The sequence below is a fragment of the Marmota marmota genome, unplaced genomic scaffold (assembly GCF_001458135.2).
Source record: "Marmota marmota marmota unplaced genomic scaffold, marMar, whole genome shotgun sequence".
NCBI lineage: Eukaryota > Metazoa > Chordata > Mammalia > Rodentia > Sciuridae > Marmota > Marmota marmota.
In genome coordinates, this window is record NW_026000294.1 from 2,280,049 (window position 1) to 2,298,421 (window position 18,373).

The 18,373-nt window shown below is 41.5% G+C and overlaps 3 protein-coding genes across 10 annotated transcripts in view; 1 reads left to right on the forward strand and 2 right to left on the reverse strand.

Moving 5' to 3' along the window:
* Positions 1–2,901, reverse strand: part of Kif4a (kinesin family member 4A) — a 138,587-nt gene extending 135,686 nt beyond the window's left edge. For 2 of the 4 annotated variants that reach the window (XM_048797160.1, XM_015501647.2), the window contains exons 1-3: positions 2,729–2,899; positions 2,288–2,428; positions 2,062–2,176 (exon numbers count right to left, since the gene is read on the reverse strand). In XM_048797160.1, coding sequence (XP_048653117.1) covers positions 2,062–2,176; positions 2,288–2,410 — 238 coding nt within the window. In that variant the 5' untranslated portion in view covers positions 2,411–2,428; positions 2,729–2,899. Of the gene's footprint in view, positions 1–2,061; positions 2,177–2,287; positions 2,429–2,728 lie in introns of all 4 variants that reach the window. The other 2 variants (XM_048797161.1, XM_048797158.1) reach the window with 2 other exon arrangements.
* Positions 2,902–2,906: 5 nt separating this feature from the next.
* Pdzd11 (PDZ domain containing 11) lies at positions 2,907–5,895 on the forward strand. 5 transcript variants are annotated; one of them, XM_015501644.2, is made up of 7 exons: positions 2,907–3,047; positions 3,518–3,617; positions 4,187–4,270; positions 4,529–4,585; positions 4,854–4,952; positions 5,160–5,220; positions 5,354–5,895. In XM_015501644.2, the coding sequence occupies exons 2-7, from the start codon at positions 3,531–3,533 to the stop codon at positions 5,386–5,388; spliced, it is 423 nt and encodes a 140-aa protein (XP_015357130.1). In that variant the 5' UTR covers positions 2,907–3,047; positions 3,518–3,530; the 3' UTR covers positions 5,389–5,895. The 5 variants fall into 5 exon arrangements, with proteins under 5 accessions (XP_015357130.1, XP_048653119.1, XP_015357131.1 ...); XM_048797162.1 differs by having other exon boundaries at positions 2,981–3,044; XM_015501645.2 differs by lacking the exon at positions 2,907–3,047 and adding an exon at positions 3,058–3,203.
* Positions 5,896–8,985: 3,090 nt separating this feature from the next.
* Arr3 (arrestin 3) overlaps positions 8,986–18,373 on the reverse strand; it is a 12,475-nt gene continuing 3,087 nt past the window's right edge. The window contains exons 6-17 of the mRNA XM_015501604.1: positions 14,602–14,801; positions 14,421–14,480; positions 13,775–13,842; positions 13,206–13,341; positions 12,937–13,021; positions 12,614–12,686; positions 11,986–12,123; positions 10,473–10,556; positions 10,182–10,205; positions 9,800–9,852; positions 9,554–9,563; positions 8,986–9,082 (exon numbers count right to left, since the gene is read on the reverse strand). Coding sequence (XP_015357090.1) covers positions 8,986–9,082; positions 9,554–9,563; positions 9,800–9,852; positions 10,182–10,205; positions 10,473–10,556; positions 11,986–12,123; positions 12,614–12,686; positions 12,937–13,021; positions 13,206–13,341; positions 13,775–13,842; positions 14,421–14,480; positions 14,602–14,801 — 1,028 coding nt within the window. The remainder of the gene's footprint in view (positions 9,083–9,553; positions 9,564–9,799; positions 9,853–10,181; positions 10,206–10,472; positions 10,557–11,985; positions 12,124–12,613; positions 12,687–12,936; positions 13,022–13,205; positions 13,342–13,774; positions 13,843–14,420; positions 14,481–14,601; positions 14,802–18,373) is intronic.

Here is an 18,373-nt window from a genome sequence, read left to right on the forward strand (position 1 = left end):
TCAAAAAAAAAAAAAAAAAGATAAACAGGAATGGTTAATTAGAAAAGAATTAAACAGAACCATGTAACAGTCTTCCAAATATGTAAAAAGAAAAGATTGACTTTATAGTTGAGAAACCTGCCAGATTAACACCTTAATCAAATGATAAAAATGAACATCAACAGTAATGGAACAAATCAAAATTATCTCCTAACTGATAGGATTCAATGAGAAGAATACAGCATCACTCTTGTTATATGTCTACTAAAAGATACACAACCTGAATCTAATAAAAACATCAGACAACTAAAATTGAGAAATGTTTACACAATAACTAGCCTGTAATTTTCAAAAGTGCCAAGATTGGGGCTGGGGTTGTAGCTCTGTGGTAGAGTGCTCACCTCGCATGTGCAGGACCCTGGGTTTGATCCTCAGCACCACATAAAAATGAATAAGTAAAATAAAGGTATTGTGTCCAACTACAACTAAAAAGTAAATATTAAAAAAAGTGCCAAGATTATGAAAGGAAAAAAAAAGGACTCAGGAATCATTTTATAATGGAGACTAAAGAAGCAGGACAGCTAAATCTAAAGACATGTGATTTTGAACTAGATCTTTTTATTTCTATAAAGAATACTATTGAGAAAGCTTGAATGGGGCTTTGAAGATTAGATGGCATTAATGTGGCAATACAAATTTCATGAGTATGATAATTATAGTGTGTTACCACAATTAAGTTACCTTAGAAGAAAGTCCCTCTTTGTAGGAAATACACACTAGCGTTAGGGGGTCATCAGGTCAACAAGTCATCTCAAATGGTTCAGGAAAAAAGTTCTTTATACTAGTCTCACAACATTTCTATAAGCTTAGTATCCTTAACCTTTGAAGCAAAGTGTTCAATGTGCACTGAGCCATGACCATTTTTAAAAAGGTGAATATATATGTTAATAGCTGTTTTCTGTAAAAAAAAATTCTGCTTATCTAGAGGGATGAAGTAACATCACTGTGTAGAAATTACTGAGAAATAAATATCTTCTCAATATAAAGATCTAACACAAACAAAGATATTCAAACACCACATTTCAAGCAGACTACCCTATGAGTCTGTGAGTTCCCTGTTAAGAAAAAAAAAAAAATAACCAGTCACTACAAATTAACCTAACAGTTATTATTAGAAAGCATTTTTCTATTGAATGGAAAGTTAAAATAAATTGTGTACAAATGAACATTTCTACTTTGAGTCACCATGGTTCTACTTCTTTTAAATGAATCTTTATTTTGTAACTTGAATAACCATTGTACTAGAATAACAATGAGACATTTCTCAGGTACTCCTCTCTTTTAGAACCCTGCCCTGGTCTTCAACATTAAAGCCTTAGCTTCTACAATAAAGATTATTAACTAGCCATAGTATTCAGGGGCTTAAGGAAATCTCCTTCCCCACCTCAAAGAATTCTCATCATTCAAGACCTATATCAAAGCTTCCCTATTCTGTGAAATTCACCCCAAATCCCCCAAACAGGATTAGTGTCATACTTTTTTCATACCATTTTGTATGACAGTAGTGCTAGTTCTGTAGCAGGACTGACTCTGTGGTATATTTTTAACTTTAAAAATATTTTTCTTAAAGGTAGGTGCAATAAATTTGTTAAAAATTTTATGAATTAAAATTATTTATGTAGTCATCTATCTCTTCTGGACTTTGAACTTCTTCAGGGCCTGGAAGCTATATTTTTTATCTTTGAATGAATAATACTGAATGAATACTGAGGCCTGACTGACACTCAAGCAGGCTGGCACACTGATCACTCACCAAAGACCTTATTGTACTGCAGTGAGGTTCCAGGCAAATGAAAAAATGTACACATTAAAGATGAACAGAACCACAGGATACAAACACAGTATAAATCTAGCTTTGAGAGTAGAGAGACTTTTACAAATGTTTCTAGGTTTTACAAGTGTTATTAAGCTGTGGGCTTTTCGAAGGCAGGAATCACATTTCATCCAATCCTATATTTGCAGTGCCCAAGCATGGCACAATGTATATGCTCAAGAAATGTTCGGCAAAGTAAATAGCCTCACCTTTAAAAATGCCTTTTATGAGTGGTGCTACTGCTGTATTGAAGACCTCTTCTTGTTCAGTGGAGGGGTCAAACACAAAATCATAGGTAAAGGATTTATCAGTACCAACGACCACCTACGCAAGGCAAGGGACAAGATGTAAGGAAAAAAAAAACAGCTAGGCCACGCCCCTCGCTGCCATTCAGCCCCAGCTGTTCACAAAGGAGCCCAGGACTTTGCTACGCACCTGAGGCTCCCCCGGCACGAAGGAAAGGCACATCTGACAGCCCTCGTTAATCTCTTTAGGGACTAGAGGGCGACAACGCAGTGCCACCCTTACAGGAATTCCCTTCACCTCTTCCTTCATCATCCTAGCTCAGCACCGTCTCTGCAGGGGAGAAAAACAGCTTTCTGATGAATCTTGGTATGTAGGCAGGGGTAGGAGTACCTCCAGGAGGGTGGGAGCGTTGGAAAACTCAGCCTTAGCCATGGCAGCCTCCCCTCCCAAGGGATCGCTGCCCCAGATTACTGTTGGACTTGACCGCGACTGAACCGCGGGTCAGCCCGACACTCGGAAGAGTGAAGTGGCATTTAAAATGAAAAGAAAAACGAACCCAGCGACAAATAACAAAGTCCCAAGGTAAAGGGAATGGTAAAATCTGAGCTAAGATGTGCCCCCTTAACTCACCCAACTAAACGTCCCTTTCCCCGGTCTTCCCCGGTCTCCAGGCGCCCTGTTCCAACTGGAGCTTTAACCGCCAAGTTTCAAATCGGTTCCAGAGGCGCCAGCCAATCGGAGCGCAGATAGCTTGCAGGCAGAGCACACACGTCGGCGCGCGCAGGCTGACGCGTTAGGGAAAGGAAGGCAAGTTGGTCGCAGCCAGGCCCCGCCCCTTTTCGACCCTACTGAGGATCTGCTTCCGGTTCCCAGGTTGTTTGGCTGTGAGCCGAGCCAGGGGAGGGTGAGGACTTCGCGGCTGCTGAGGTGGTTCGGTGTTTAAGCGGTGGTGAGCGCGGGACTTGGGCGGAATGCAGGACGGGGAGCTGGAAGGTGGCTGGTGGTGAAGGAAGAGTCAATCTGGGGATCTCCAGAGAGCGTGGAGCGGTGCTTGTCCCGGAGTCCCTTTGAAGAGTTGAAGTCAGCACTCCCTTGGATCTCAAAAGTAGATCTTTTTAGACGCCACTCTGATTTCCTCTTCTCTAGGATGAAGACAGTAACAACTGTTTTGCTGAATTGTTGTGGAAAATGAGATCATGTCTCTAGAATACCTAGCAGTGTTTGGCATCCAGATATTTATCAAAGTTAATAGTTTCTTCCTATCTTTTTTCTTCCTTCGGTCCTCCAAATCTTAAAATCTAGATGTGGGCTAGACCCATAGACTGATAGCCTTGGAATGGGTTGGAGCTGCTTGCTGAAACTTTGGGCTGCTATCTCTTTTGAATTACTTGTCGGCCTTGATTCGCCTTTTCTTTTCAGGGTCTTGCCTGAGATGGACAGCAGAATTCCTTATGATGACTACCCTGTGGTTTTCCTGCCTGCCTATGAGAATCCCCCAGCATGGATTCCACCTCATGAGGTGAAAACCATCAGTATTCCTGAGTAGGGAATTTTTCCCCTTGGTTGTGATATGATGTATAAAAGGTAGAATGACAGTGTTAGAAAGCTAAATGGAGAATGAATCTTAGCCCTTGTTTTAGCCGAAGGACCCAGAAGCCAAATTATTAGCATCAGAGACCAAATGAGAACTGCTTATGGAAGCCACTTGCTGGGGTCTGTTCACACCAGTGAATTCTGGAAATCCAGCCCTAGTTTCCATACTGTCAAGAGGTAAAGAAGTGGGGAGCTATAGAGCTATTAGCGTATCCCCATGCTAAACATCTACTTATTTCAGTAATGTTTATCTGTTCTACGTAAACTAAGTCTATGACTTTACCTTTTCTTGACTTCAAGATGATGCATTAGTATTAATCAAAAGATGGTAAATGTGACATCTAAGCTGGTAGTAAGATTTCTGAGGACTGGGGTTGTGGCTCAGTGGTAGAGCACTTGCCTAGCACATATGAGGCACTGAGTTCCATCCTCAGTGCCACATAAAATAAATAAATAAATTCTAAAAAAAAATTCTGAGATTGTTTTGTCTTGCAGAGAGTATACCACCCAGACTACAACAATGAATTGACCCAGTTTCTGCCCCGAATTGTCACATTGAAGAAGCCTCCTGGAGCTCAGGTGAGCCATGGAGCCTCTTATTCCAGGCTACATTTGTGCATACCACAAGCTGGCCATGGTTGGGAAATGGATTGGAAAGCAGATGGGGAGGTGAGGAAACTTCCTTTCTTATGGCTAGAAAAGCTGAGCTACCATTTCCACAACTTCTCATTTCCCACTGAGGAAAACATGAGCCTAGCTATTTTACTGTGATGCTACTAGAAATTCTGTGTGTTCGTTGTCTATGTTGAGCCCCCATTCCATGCTCTTGTCTTACAGTTGGGATTTAACATCAGAGGAGGAAAGGCCTCCCAGCTAGGCATCTTCATTTCCAAGGTATGTATGCCTGGTAGGCAATATGGACAGCCACTTCCTTTGTATATCAGATTGGAGTACCCTGATATCCCAAGGGCTAGTGGGCTCTTAGAATTGGCAAAATAGGGACATCCCCTTTCCCACACAGAGCTTTGCATTTGGCAAGCCCTCTATCTCCCTACATTGTCACAGAAAAAAATAATAGCACATTACCTTTGAATAGCACTAAATTTCACCTGCAGTCTTCTGAAATTACCCCATCCCAATCACACGTATTCTCTACTAACAGGTGATTCCTGACTCAGATGCACATAGAGCAGGACTTCAAGAAGGAGACCAAGTTTTAGCTGTGAATGATGTGGATTTCCAAGATATTGAACACAGCAAGGTGAGTACAGTACTTTAACTGTGGTGATGACAGAAGCCATCCCAGGTAGGACAGGTTGGACAAGATTAATGTAAACATGTAACATGATAAGAAAGCATCTCTCCTAGGGAAATGTACCAGAGGGATGGAGTGGCACATCCCCTCCCCCATTATGATTGAGTCCTGGGTTTTTTTCTCGTCATTGGTACAAGCTTCTGTTCCTTCCAGGCTGTTGAGATCCTGAAGACCGCCCGAGAAATCAGCATGCGTGTGCGCTTCTTTCCCTACAGTAAGTGCCAGTTTCTTTTTTACTTACCTGACAAAACATTGATGACTGAAAGCCCCAGATGTTGGGATGGGAAATCAGGAGCCCTCGCCTGAAAATAACATGCTCTGTTCCTCCTTTTCTTTCTTTCCCACAGATTATCATCGCCAAAAAGAGAGGACTGTGCACTAGAGTTGCAGCCTATGGCCCTCCATGTGGAATCTGCCAGGACAAACTAGCTAGGCCCAAGGGAAGCCACTTGGGAAGTCTACTCTGAGCCATTCCCTACCATAGTGGGGTGGGGAGGATAGAGAGAAAGTTGCCAGCTTTGTTACCCAAACTGTACTGTACTTTTAGTTCCCTAATTTTCTAGGCAAGCTTTATTCTCTGAAAGGAACAGGATGAAAATGTCTAGGTATAATCTAGCCTGTGGGGAACCTAGCTAGGAATGGCAACTGACATTTATTGGTTACCATGGGCTTAGTACTTATACATCTTTATCATTTTAATTATAGAAATAAGTTAGAAAATATTTGGAACTTTCCATCTGATTGCCTGGCCATTTCATCTATCCTTGTACTATCAGAATTGTCATACATGTTGGGTACTCCAATAAGACACTTTTGTCCCTTCGTCCTCCTATCATCTCCCCCCAAATGTAAAGTACAGTACTGAATAAATGTTGTTGTAACATTTGAATGATGCTGATTGGATATAAGGTGCCGTTGAGGCACAACAAAGCTTTTTCAAAAGAGAAGCACTGGAAGAATCAGTAACACTATACCTACTTTCTAACTGTCTATGTCTGGCCAGAACTTTAGAGAGGCCAAGCAACCTGAGCCACAGTATAACCAAGGAATAGCATTGGGTGAAGGGTACTGTAAGAAACAGTACCCTTTCCCCTGGGAGCTTTGGAAATTTCTCTGCAGGTAGAATATAATTTTCCTCCTTTCCCAGATTCTTTATCTGGAACCTAAACCCAGGAAGGAACTTAGATGCATGTGGACTTTTGTTTGTTTTGCAGTGCTGAGGATTAAATCCAGGGCCTTGTATACACTAGGCAAGTACTGTGCCACTGAGATACCTCCCAGCCCTTTTTTTATAAACTTTGAGAAAGAGTCTCACTTAAGTTCCCCAGGCTGGCCTTTGGTCCTCCTGCCTCAGCATCCTGGGGATTACAAGTATGCACCATCACACCTGACTAAATCCATTTCTTTTTAGAGGCAACAGTTAAGAAGTTGGTTCCCAGTTTTCAACCTGTAGGTTAAGTAGTAGTAACTGTGAACTTCCCTCTTTTTTCCACTCAAGTCCCAAATAACTTTCTGCCATGTTCTTAGATATTTCGTTGCAATCCATTGTTTGAGATTTTAGGTCATACCTATGCTGCCTCCACTGGCATGTTCAAAATACCTATTTGGAATTTTAAAGGTTTTCTAGTGAGGTAGGGGGCAAAGTACCCCTGTGATTAAAGCCCAAAATTTTCCTTGAAAGAATCTAGGTGATTTTAAATATGTATTTCTAGTTATTTCTCCTGGAGAGTGATTATATTGCTCTGAATTAGAACCTGGAAATCGGAATTTTTAAATAGGAAAGATAAATAAGCCTTGAGGTCTCTGAATTAATCTTCACCCTCTTCTGTAGACATTTGTATAGACAATGAGAAATGATGAAAAGGGCCAAACGATGATAACCTAGAGTTAGTGGCTAGAGATAGATACTTCTGAGGGGAATAATGCTTCCCTGGGACCAGGAACCCTAGAAACCTTGAACCCATGACCTTTCTAATCCCTGGTATCTCCTCCCAAAGTAAACAGCACAGTAGACACTCCCCATAGAGATTACAAGTTAAGTATGCCAGAAGTTTTAGTTACATTTTGTTCAGAACAGTCTTATTATTCTCCAACATGACATCAACATTGGAATTCAGATTTCTAGGTTCTGCCCATTCAACTTCTACCCTCTTGTCTGTGTCCTTGAAAAAATTGATGCCTATAAGAGAATACGTTGCAGAGTGTTGACACACTTGGTAGAGGTTTAGAGAGAATAATGTACTTGTCCTTTCTCTGCTAGTCATACCAATCTCCCTGTTGCTTCCCTCACTACCCACTTTTTCAAATAAAACATCCCATTATACCCACTTATGATGTCATAGATAAACACTGTAATAGTTGAATCACAAATGTAGCTAGAAATTAAGGAGCAAAAGCACTCCTGGCCAGCTATGTCCCATAACTGTTGCTGAAGCTGCTTAAAAAAATGTTTAGGATGAAGATGAGAAAAGGTAGAAAGAGACCAGACATTTAAGATCTAAAACTTAACAAAAACAGGATGAAAAGAGTCAAGAAGGCTGGGTAACTGAAAAGTGACTGCTACAACTTCAGAACTAGTGGTCTACAGTCTTATAACAAATCCAACCAATCTCAAGATACTGTTTGGATTAAGGTAGACCCTATTAAAGAAGAACAGCAGTTTTAATGATTCAAGACCACTTGAACTTTATATTACATTTGGAGATTTGATAAGGGCAAAGAGAACAAGAAACATCATAAGGCTTGGTAATTTCAGGAAGCTTCAATTTTTTTTTTCTTTTCCTTTATTGACAGACGATGTGTAGAAGTGCTACCCTACTATGATGAGTAGACCTAAGGGGTTTAGATATAGGGTTAGTGGTATGAGCTTAACAATCACTATTTGGTCATCCAGGTACTTGGTCTTAGACAGAAAATCAATTCCAATGGTTGTCTGCAAAAGAAGCAAATGCACTTTCTGAACTCACCCTGTAACCCCAATATCAGGCAGTCTAATGGCCATTGAGGAGGTTGTCCTGGTCCAGTTTCCCAGTGTTTACAATAGATAACTGAGGGAAGAGAATCCCCAGGTGAGTTGGTTAAGGAAAGGGGCAAAAATGTACCATATGACTTGGTGGTAGGCTCATTTGGCAGATGCAGTCACAGCTGTCATTCTTGAAGTGGGTGATAATGGATATCTTCCCCATTGCAAGATAGATAAGTAGGTCAACTTCCCCTCAGAGTCTCTACAAACTCGCCCCCCAACACATATGCTTCAAACTTTACCAACAAGGAGAAACTCACTTCCCAGAGAAATCCCCCCAGCCCCAATCCCATTTCTTACCATTCACACCTTCCTATTTATAACTTCCTATTCCTAAATTCCTATCCCAGATCCTCACTGCTTTGTGAGTCTGGATTTTCACAGAGCCTTTTGTTTTCCCTTGGTCTCCAGGCCAAAGTGTCTGACCTTCCTCTGGAAGACCAAAGGCATACATCTTTGCAGGATAGTGGTGGGAGTAACACTGGCTTCCTGCATTAGGCCCTGCATCTCCTGATATTACACTGGGCTCTCCCCTACAACAGCTTGTGACAGCAGGCTTGGCTACATACCCAGGCCTGGGCACAGCCACGCCACCTCAGCTTCCTCCCCACAGCTCCTACATTGCTTGTGCCTGATGCTAGTTGGTGCTCATTGCACTGGGGTGATGTCAAGAGTAGGGTGATGGGGTGGGGGTAGGGATGGCTACAGTCAGAGAAAAAGCTGAAGGACCCACAGGGGACAGGAGGCTTGTCAGAAGGAATCCAGGAGTCCAGGTGTCTAGTAGGGGGAAACGTGCTTAGGTTAATCTCATCATGGGGGGGCAGGGAAATCCTTATCAGTAGTTCTGTTACCCTCCAGGAGGAGGAAATAGCAAAGAAAGTGACAGGCACATCTGGAGAAAACGATTTATTAGAGTTACAGTGGGAACTCCCATGCAGGAATATCAGATCTGGGCACTCAGCTCCCCTCATCTCCCTCCTCTGCCAAAGCCTTCTGCTTTTCCTCCCCGCCGTCCTCCTGCCGTGCAAATTCCTCAATGACGATGTCCTCAGAGCTTGCAGAAGCAGCAGAGGAGAATGGAGGGTTAGAAACTCCTTTCTGAATATCCTCCAGGTTCACTCCCTTTTCTTGATCCCCTCCCTAATCCCTTTCCTGATTGTTTCATTTCTTCTCAGATCCCCCAACACAAAAGCACTCCAGGAATATTGGGAAGGAAATAAGAATGGAGGAGGATGGGACTCAGGGAAAGGATTAGAGAATGAAAGAAGGAAGTAGGGATTAGGGAAAAGGGGAAAAACTGAAAGGGATGAGTGGAAAGGACAATTATAAGAAGAGGATCAGGTAGAAGGTGGGTGATGCAGAAAGAGGATGGTTTATGAAAAGCCCTGAACTATGACTTAAACCATATGTATCCACTGCAAAGGTATTGAAAACAACATCTTTGGGAAGCTTTTTTACATCCCTATCATCTCAAAATGTTGGGTAGCAATTAGCAATAGAGGGGGAATGGGGCCTGTTCCCTTACCTTGTGGCCTCTGTAGCAAGCATGGGAGAAAGAGAAAAATGGAACTGAAGCTGATAAGGGCATTTTAGTTCCCTGAAGAAAGGTCTTTACTCTTCCTTCCCACATGTTTCCCCTGAAATCCTAGACACCCAAACTATTACTGTTCTATTTCTACCCAAACCACTGGACTCCAGGTCATGAGATCAGATCTGCTTGGTCCCCAACCCTCAGGACAATAGTTCCTGTAATTCCCCCCTGGTCACTTACCTTGAGATGGCTTTGGGTGGATCAGGGTCAGCGGCAACTCCACACCAACATCACTGCAAGGATCCCAAGGTGGAGTTATTTATCCTCTAAGCCCAAACCTTTTGACCTCCCTCCCTCAGTTTTCCAGTTCTAGGATGCCTTCAGACTTTTAAAAAAATATATGTATTTTTTAGTTGTAGTTGAACACAATACCTTTATTTTATTTATTTATATGTGGTGCTGAGGATTGAACCCAGGGTCTCACACTTGCTAGGCGAGTGAACGCTCTACCACTGAGCCATAACCCCAGCCTGCCTTCAGACATTTATTAGTCACTCTTTGTCTTCTTATCCCTTTATTCTCCCCTTCTTAACTCCAGTCCTCTTTCCCCACAGTTTCTCACCTGGCTGTCAGATCTCCTAGGATTCTGTAGGTAGAATGACACCCAAAATTAGCAGTTGGAAATGGGAAGAGGCTACCTAGTTTTACTAGGGGGTGACAATCATAAAGCCAACTCAGCCACAGAATGGTTTCTGCAAGGAAGGTGACTTGCTCACTGAGCTTACAGGTTTGGGAACTTAGTCCAGGAGAAGGGGAGAGAACTTGTTGGATTAGTCCAATCATAAGAAAAACAGAAGCAAGAAACCCTTGGCTCCCCAGCTTCTGCCCAGATCATCCCTGAACCCTCACTTACCCTCCACAGGATACCATCAGGTTGACTCTGACTTTGTAAGACACCAGGATCCCCAGTAGCTCCTTGTTCATTCCAGGTCGAACACTGGAAGTTGTAATATCCAATTTTGTGTGTTTGGTTGGGAAGGAATTCTTTCATTCCCCAAGTTCCTTCCTGTACATTCCCATCACCACACCCTATTTTGTCTTCTCCCAGAATATCTCCCAGGGTCAAATCTTTCCTACCTTTGAGAACCACATTTTTCTTCCTGAAATTCAGTTTACCATATTACCCTCTATTCAAGAGCCTACCTTATTGAATATAACTACTCTGTTTGACTTTCAAGACTCACAATAATCTGGCCTCATCTATCTTTCTAAACTTTTGTGCCTTAACTCCCTAGTACCTGGGATAAATTGTAGACAGATCCATCCTCTCTCTATAACCTAAAAATGCCATGTGGAGTCCCACCTTTTAGCCTCTGCCCATGCTGTGGTCCCAGTCTGATGGTATCCAGATCTTATATATTCTTCAAGATATAGATCATTCTGTCTCTTATAAGAACCCCTTGCCAGCTATGTTGGCTTCTTTTAACTTCTATTGGCCTCATAATCTGAACCACGTGTATTAACATTTAACTGTTAGATTGCATTTGCATTCCTATTTGTTCCTCACGTAGGCCATCTGAAAGCAAAGACTCAAATTTCTTTGTATTCCCCACATTGCTTAGATAGGAATGACCATTTAACAGGTGCCCATTAAAAACCTGCTGTTTGAAAACTAAGACACTGGAAGCTGCATAATCTTGGGAAAGTATCTTCATTGCTCCGGGCTGCTGATCCCCTCTCTGGAAAAGGATATTGTTTGGATGATTTCTAGGGTATTTATAGCAATAACAGTCTATAGCTACTTGATTGATAAGGCTTTGTTATAGATGGGATTTATGCTCTTCAAATGGCTTTTGGTGAGAGTCACATTTAGTATTAGGCCCTCAGGTAGCATAGAACCAATTGAATGACATCACAGAAATTATATCAGTTCCTCTCACATCATTCTTTTTCATCCTCATCCTCATTTCTCATCTCCTTGTTTTCTACTCCATTTCTGTCTTCTCTAGAGAAGAGTGTTTAGGGCCAGATGACATGTAACAGAATGCTGTCTACCTCTGTTAGACATCGTTGGACAAGAGCCTTCTCTCTGAGCCTCAGGGTTCTTAAGTGGAAAATGGAATAAGAACACCTGTCTAGCCTACTTTAATGAGATTCTTATGAAGATAACAGTACATATGTAAGGCCTTTGTGAAATGTGAGATATTATACAATACAAAGATTTTTTTCCACTTCACATTTCCTTCTTTACTGCCTAAAACAGTTGGTCCCATGGGTGTTTTTCACTTGCTGCTGGCTCTCAGGCCAGGAAGGGTTTTGAACATCAGCCTAGGGGCATTTAAAAAAATATAGGCTTCACTGAACGTGAAACTTTAGAAATATTTATATAGCATGTGGAATGGGTTAGGGGTTACATTTGAGCTTACATTGTGCTAGAGGCCAGATTGGTATCTTCATGCTTGAGTTTGCCATCCAGTGCCAGTCCCTGTCTCCGACAGTTGGCAGACAAGAGTGGTGTTACTGAAAAGCTCTGGGTGAAGCTGGAGTTAGCAGCTATGGTCTCCCTTTGAAAGGAGAACAAGAGAAGAACTTAGCCTAGGTTGGTCAACTAAGTGTACTTTCATTACTAAGGGTATTATGCACAATTCTAAGAACCTACTGGGGTATCTAAGAGAAGTGACGTATTTAACTGTGAAAAGAGGCAAGAATTAGTTCTGTTTTTTTTTGTGTGTGATACTAGGGATTGAACCCAGGGCCTTGTGCATACGAGGCAAGCACTCTACCAACTGAGCTATATCTCCAACCCACAAGAATTTGTTCTAGTGAGAAGTCCTATGTTCCCACTCTCTCTTAGTATTGTGATGGTCCTCCTATGGGTAAATCACATCCCCTCCCTCTACTTCTCCTGAGAGTCCTTCTGTACTTAAGCTCTCACCTTGACCTTTATTCCTGGGTACCCCCTCTTCTTCTTTCTCCAACCCTCTTCTCTGCCTCTTGGTCCATTTCCCACCATCCCGTCCCTTGGCTTTGACCCCAGCCCCAGTGTCAGCTCACGTGAACTCCTGAATGAACACAGTCTTGGTGTACTTGTCTAGTGAATACAGGACAACATCTGTGATCTGGTCAACTGAATAAACCAGAAAAAGCATATGACTGTTCAGCCAGTTATCCTCAAGACCCCAACTTACTGTCCTCAAATGAAATGTTATACATGGTCACCCTATACATGATTCAATAAGATGTGTTCATGGGCAAAGGTATATATTTTGATAAACCTATGTTGGAGGGAAAGCTAAGATGAATTCAGACCGGTAAGTGGGAATGAAAGACAGTTGTGGTTTGGGGGCTAGGTGCAGGGCAAGGGAAAAGAAGCTCACCTGAAATCTTGATTTTTTTGATGACCTTACTGGTGCTATTATTGATAGAAACGTTGACAGAGATGGGTTCTCCATGGTAGTGAACCTGAAGCAGGAGGAGAGGCCCATCACAAGTTAGTAGGGCGAACACCCAGATCAAGACCTGAATTTCTGTTTTCTTAGTACAATTCTTGCCCTGGCTTTTACCTCTGCCTACCCAAGTAGGGAAGCAGTGAAGAAAGGATAACAGATGGGTTCTGGAGTTGGGGCAGGAAGTGGGGGTTACCAACCTCCTTGTCCATCCAGGCCTGGAGTTGTAGGGGCTGAACTGACAGAAGGAAGCGACGAATGGTCTGGGCCCAGGGTCCAGGGCCTGGCTCCATTGGTGCAAACTGTACTTTCCGAACAACCAACCTCACAGAGTCTCTGAATAGAGGTGAAGGAGTTAGCCAGAACATCTTTTGGAACCATAGACCTCCCCATGACACCCCCACAGTCAAGTCATTGCTTGGGTGTTGGGATAGCAGAAGGTCATCATAAATATGCAGCCATATTTATTCATTTATGTAGTATTTATGACTGCTTTTCCACTACATTGGCAGAGTTGCATAGTTGCAACTCAAACTGTATTGTATGGTCCACAAAAACTAAATATTTATTTTTTGACCCTTTACATAAAATTTTGCAGACTCCTGCCCTAGAGTGAAGAAGAGAAGCCAGAGAGGATTCAGAACTGGGCATCCAAGTTGGTGGCAGTGGTGCTCTGGAGGTTAGAAGTAGGGCTGTTTCTGTGGTAAGAGCAATATGTGTTTCTTGGGAGGGGCTGGAAGCAGTGATTTGGGGAAATACTAAAGAATACCTCTTGGAGACTTTTTCCTCCAGGTTTTCAGCACAGAAACTCTTCACTTCAAAGTCAACCCCACAAGCCTGGAAGGTGCAGAGGCAAAGAGAACTCATTTCCTATGCTGTTTCTCCCTCCCTTTAGGGCCTATAAGAAAATGTCCCATCTTATCCCTTACCTGTCCATCTCTCCAGTCTTATCCATTTGTCTCTCTGTTCCTCCTCCCTAGCACTACCCATGTAGCCCTCTGCTATAGTTTGGATCTAAAATGTCGCCCAAAGGCTCATGTGTTAAAGGTTTAGTCCCCAGCCTATGGTACTATTAGGAAGTGGTAGAACATTTAAAAGTTGAGGCCCTAGTTGGAGGAAGTTAGATCATTGGGAACATACCCTTGAAGGGGATATTGAGACCCCAGCTCCTCCTTGTTTCTTTTCACTTCCTTGACACTGAGGTGAACAGGCCTCCTCCACTATGTGCTCCTATGATGATGTATTGTGCCACCACAGGCTTCCCAAGCACCTGGGCCATGTGACCATGGACTGAAACCTCTGAAACTATGAACCAAAATAAACCTTCCCTCCTTTTAAGTTGATTATTTTGGGTCTTTTGTCACAGTGACAAAAAGGTAAGTGGTAAAGCCTCTTTCTCAAAACTTAGACCTCACCTTTCCCGAATCTTCAGGACCTGGCTGCAGTGTCACTGAACAGGGCAGATTGGCAACCATCTAGGGAACCAAAAGGAGGTCAGTGAACAGAAAAAATAGGGAGTCCCCTCTTATGTTCTATTTCTTTAGGTTTCTCTCTTAATCTTCCCCAGAAACCCTGCCTAGGAATTGGTGTCAGTACCTGCAGGGTAAAAGGATAGGCATTTTCCCCCAGCTTGTGCAGCAGCCGCTCCTGTAAGACTGTGAGGGGACCCTGTGGGTTGTTGGACTCAGCTGGAACCACTTGCTGTGTCAGTACATACAGATCTTTGCGGAATGTCAGACCAATTACATCCAAGTCATCACGGCCATAGCGAAATGCACATGTCAATATGACAAACACTACAGGCAAAGGAAGAAAAGAATTACCTGTCAGACCAGTGGAAAAGGAGATCTTAACTGGGTCATAGTAAGATACAGAGAGGCAGTGTAATATAGTCAAAAGAGTATGGCCATAAACAAAAAGATTAATGTACTTGAATATAATAAAATCTAAAGTTTATTAATTAATTAATTTTTGCAGTAAGGAAGATCAAACCCAGGAGTGCTCTACCACTGAGCTTCATCTCAAGCTTTTTTTTTTTTTTTTTTCCGAGACAAGTTCTCACTATGTTACTGTGGCTGGCCTCAAACTTGCCATCCTCTTGCCTCAGCCTCTCAAGTACCTGGGATTACAAGTGTGTACAACTGTGCCTTGCTAAATTGCTGAGGCAAGGTTTGAACTCATGATCCTCCTGCCTCATCCTCCCAAATCATTGGGTTACAGGTGTGCACCATTGTGCCCAGCTTTAGGTGTTGAAATTTAATAGTCAGATGATCTTTAAGAGGCGATTAAGTCATGAGCATTTCTTCCCTTGTGAATGGGATTAAGGGTCTTATTAAAAAACCTTCATGCAGCATTCATCTCTCTTGCCCTTCTGCCTTCTGCCATGTGAGGACACAGCATTTCTCCCTCCAGAGGATACAGCAGCAAGGCACCATTTTGGAAGCAGAGACTAGCCCTCACCAGATAACTGAGCCTGCAAAACCTTGATCTTTTTCCAGCCTCTAGAACTGTAAGAAAGTAAATTTCTGTGCCTTATGTATTACCCAGTGTCACGTGTTTTGTTATAACAGCACAAATGGTCTAAGACACATATTAACATGGTTAAATCTCAAAAACTATTGAGTAAAAATGCTAGCTACAGAATTCTATGCAGAGTATGTTACCATTTATACAAAGTTTAAAATAATTTATAACAATATCAAAGTTGATCACAGATACATAAATATGGTTTTGAAATATAGAAACATCATGAGAGTAACAAACACCAAATATGGGGTAGTAGTTACCTGGGGAGAGGAGAGAAGAAGAATGAGTGTGGGAGGGAGGTAGCAAGATAGGATTAGGGAAGGATACATAAGAAAAGAGAGTGAATATGATTTATGGTCAGAATACCTGGGTTTGAACAGGATATATACAAATTCATTGAGTATTTTTCTTGTCAGATAGGACTGCACTAGGAACTCTACATATGTTATTGAGACTTCACAACAATCCTCAAGTATTTTTTTAAGTTGTTCTTTTTTCATTTTCTTTCTTTTTTTCTTTTTTCTTTTTTTGAACTGTGGATTGAACTCAAGGATTCTCTACCACTGAGCTACATCCCCAATCCTAATTATTTATTTTCTATGACAGGGTCTTGCCAAATTGCCCAGGCAGGCCTCAAACTTGAGATCCTCCTGCCTCAGCCTCCCCAATTGCTGGGATTACAGATGTGCACTACTGAACCCAGCTCAAGTAAAGAAAACAAGTTCAGAATAGTTAAGTAATGGCCCAAAATTTCAACACATACCTGTCTACCTCCAAAGCCTAGAATTATGGGTGCCCAACTTCACTTATAGGATGGTTGTGAGAAGTTAATATATAAGAAATCCCTTTGGAAATTGTAAAGTGATTAGAAACATGAATGATGATGATGATGATGATGATGATGATGATGATGATAGGCATCTTGGCAGAAATGGAACAGTTATAATAGAACTCAAATTTTATATGTACTACTTGAAATTAGGGGCATATAGAAAGCCTCTGAAATGCACTAAGAGAGTGTGGGATGGGATAGAGAGGGTTGTCTAAAGCCAGAGTGACAAAAGAGATTCATTTCTATCAGAGGCCCTGACCCAGAAACTAGAAAACTACCAATAACCATGCACAAAATAGAAAATAACTTATTATAGTATTTTAAATAGATCAATATATTTAACACCAGATTATCTTCTTCTAAAAATAAGAATTAGCCAGATGTGTGACACATGCCCGTGATCCCAGCAACTTGGGAGACTAAGGCAGGAGAATAGCAAGTTCAAAGCCAGCCTCAGCAACTTAGTGAGACCCTGCCTCAAAACAAAAACAAAAAAAAATGCTAGGGATATGGCTCAGTGGTTATGTGTCCCTGGGTTCAATACACAGTACTAAAAATTTTTTTAATGTAAAAATTAAGAATAAGGGGATGAAGTTGTAGCTCAGTGGCTGAGCACTTTCCTATAGCACGTGTGAGGCACTGGGTTTGATCCTCAGAACCACATAAAAATAAAATAAATAAAGATATTGTGTTCATCTACAGACAAAAAAATTAAAAATTAAGAATGAGGAAAATAAAAGTGAATCTATACTCAAAAGATATAATAAAGACTGAGAATAATGATAATACCAGTGTTTTTATAAGAACTGGGATATTTGGCAGTATCATGTACTTCAGGATGTAGAGTTAATTGGTATGAACAATTTAGCAATAGGTATAGAAAGTTTAAAATTGCATGAATACACTTTATCCATTAATTCAGCTTATAGCCATTTAGTCTGAACAAGTAATCAGTATAAGTGTGTGTGTGTGTGCGCATACATATATACACATATATACATACTTACATACATACTGCACACACAAGGATGTGTTTTATAGCATTGTTTATAACAGTAAAAAATTGAAAGCGAAGTGACTGTCCAACAATTGAAGATTGTAAATACAGTTATGGTGAACTATAAGCACATTATGGTACACCCATATGATACAGTACCAGACAAAGAGTTACAGATTTTTATATATTGACATAAGTTTAAGAGATTGTTATAAAATGTTATTTATGGTATAGCATTTAGATAAAATATAGATGTGTTTGCACAGAAAGTATGAATAAGAACTAAAATATTATTGGAAATCATCCACAATTAAAGGTTATAGGGCCAGGCACAGTGGTGGCTTGGGAGGCTAAGATAGGAGAATCGCAAGTTCAAAGCCAGCCTCAGCAATGATGAGGTGCTAAGCCCCTCAGTGAGACCCTGTCTCTAAATAAAATACAAAATAGGGCTGGCGATGTGGCTTAATGGTCGAGTACCCTTGAGTTCAATCCCAATACAAAAAAATATATATAGAAAGGCTGGGCACAGTGGCAATCTCCTGTAATCCCAGTGACTCAGGAGGCTGAGGTAGAAGGATTGCAAGTTGGAGGCCAGCCTCAGCAATTTAGTGAGAGTCTGTTGCAATAAATAAATAAATAATAAAGGACTGGGGATGTGGCTCAGTGGTGCAGTGCCCCTGGATTCAATCCCTAGTACCACAGACAAAAAAAAAAGTTATAAGATTGTGGCCTTCTAATTTCTAATATTTTTACAATTATGACAACAATTAAAGTGGCAGAAAGGAAAAAGAAAAGGGAAAACAAGGAATAAAGGAAAGGAAAAAAGAAGGTGAGAAGGAGATGAAAAGAGATAGCCATGGGGCTGGAGCTATAACTTTGTGATAGAGAACACATTCAGCTTGTAGGAGGCCCTAGTTTGGATCCCCAACACCAAAAAATAAAGATAGCTGGAAGAAGGCAGGAGGAGGGATGAAATACAAGAGATGAGGAATTAAAAAAAAAAAAAAAAAAAA

Excerpts from the sequence above, each read along its gene's own strand:
- Pdzd11 (XM_015501644.2), top strand. The coding sequence starts at position 3,531 with ATGGACAGCAGAATTCCTTATGATGACTACCCTGTGGTTTTCCTGCCT. Across the intron at positions 3,618-4,186 it reads CATGGATTCCACCTCATGAG|AGAGTATACCACCCAGACTA; the intron begins GTGAAAACCATC and ends TTTGTCTTGCAG. Across the intron at positions 5,221-5,353 it reads TGTGCGCTTCTTTCCCTACA|ATTATCATCGCCAAAAAGAG; the intron begins GTAAGTGCCAGT and ends TCTTTCCCACAG.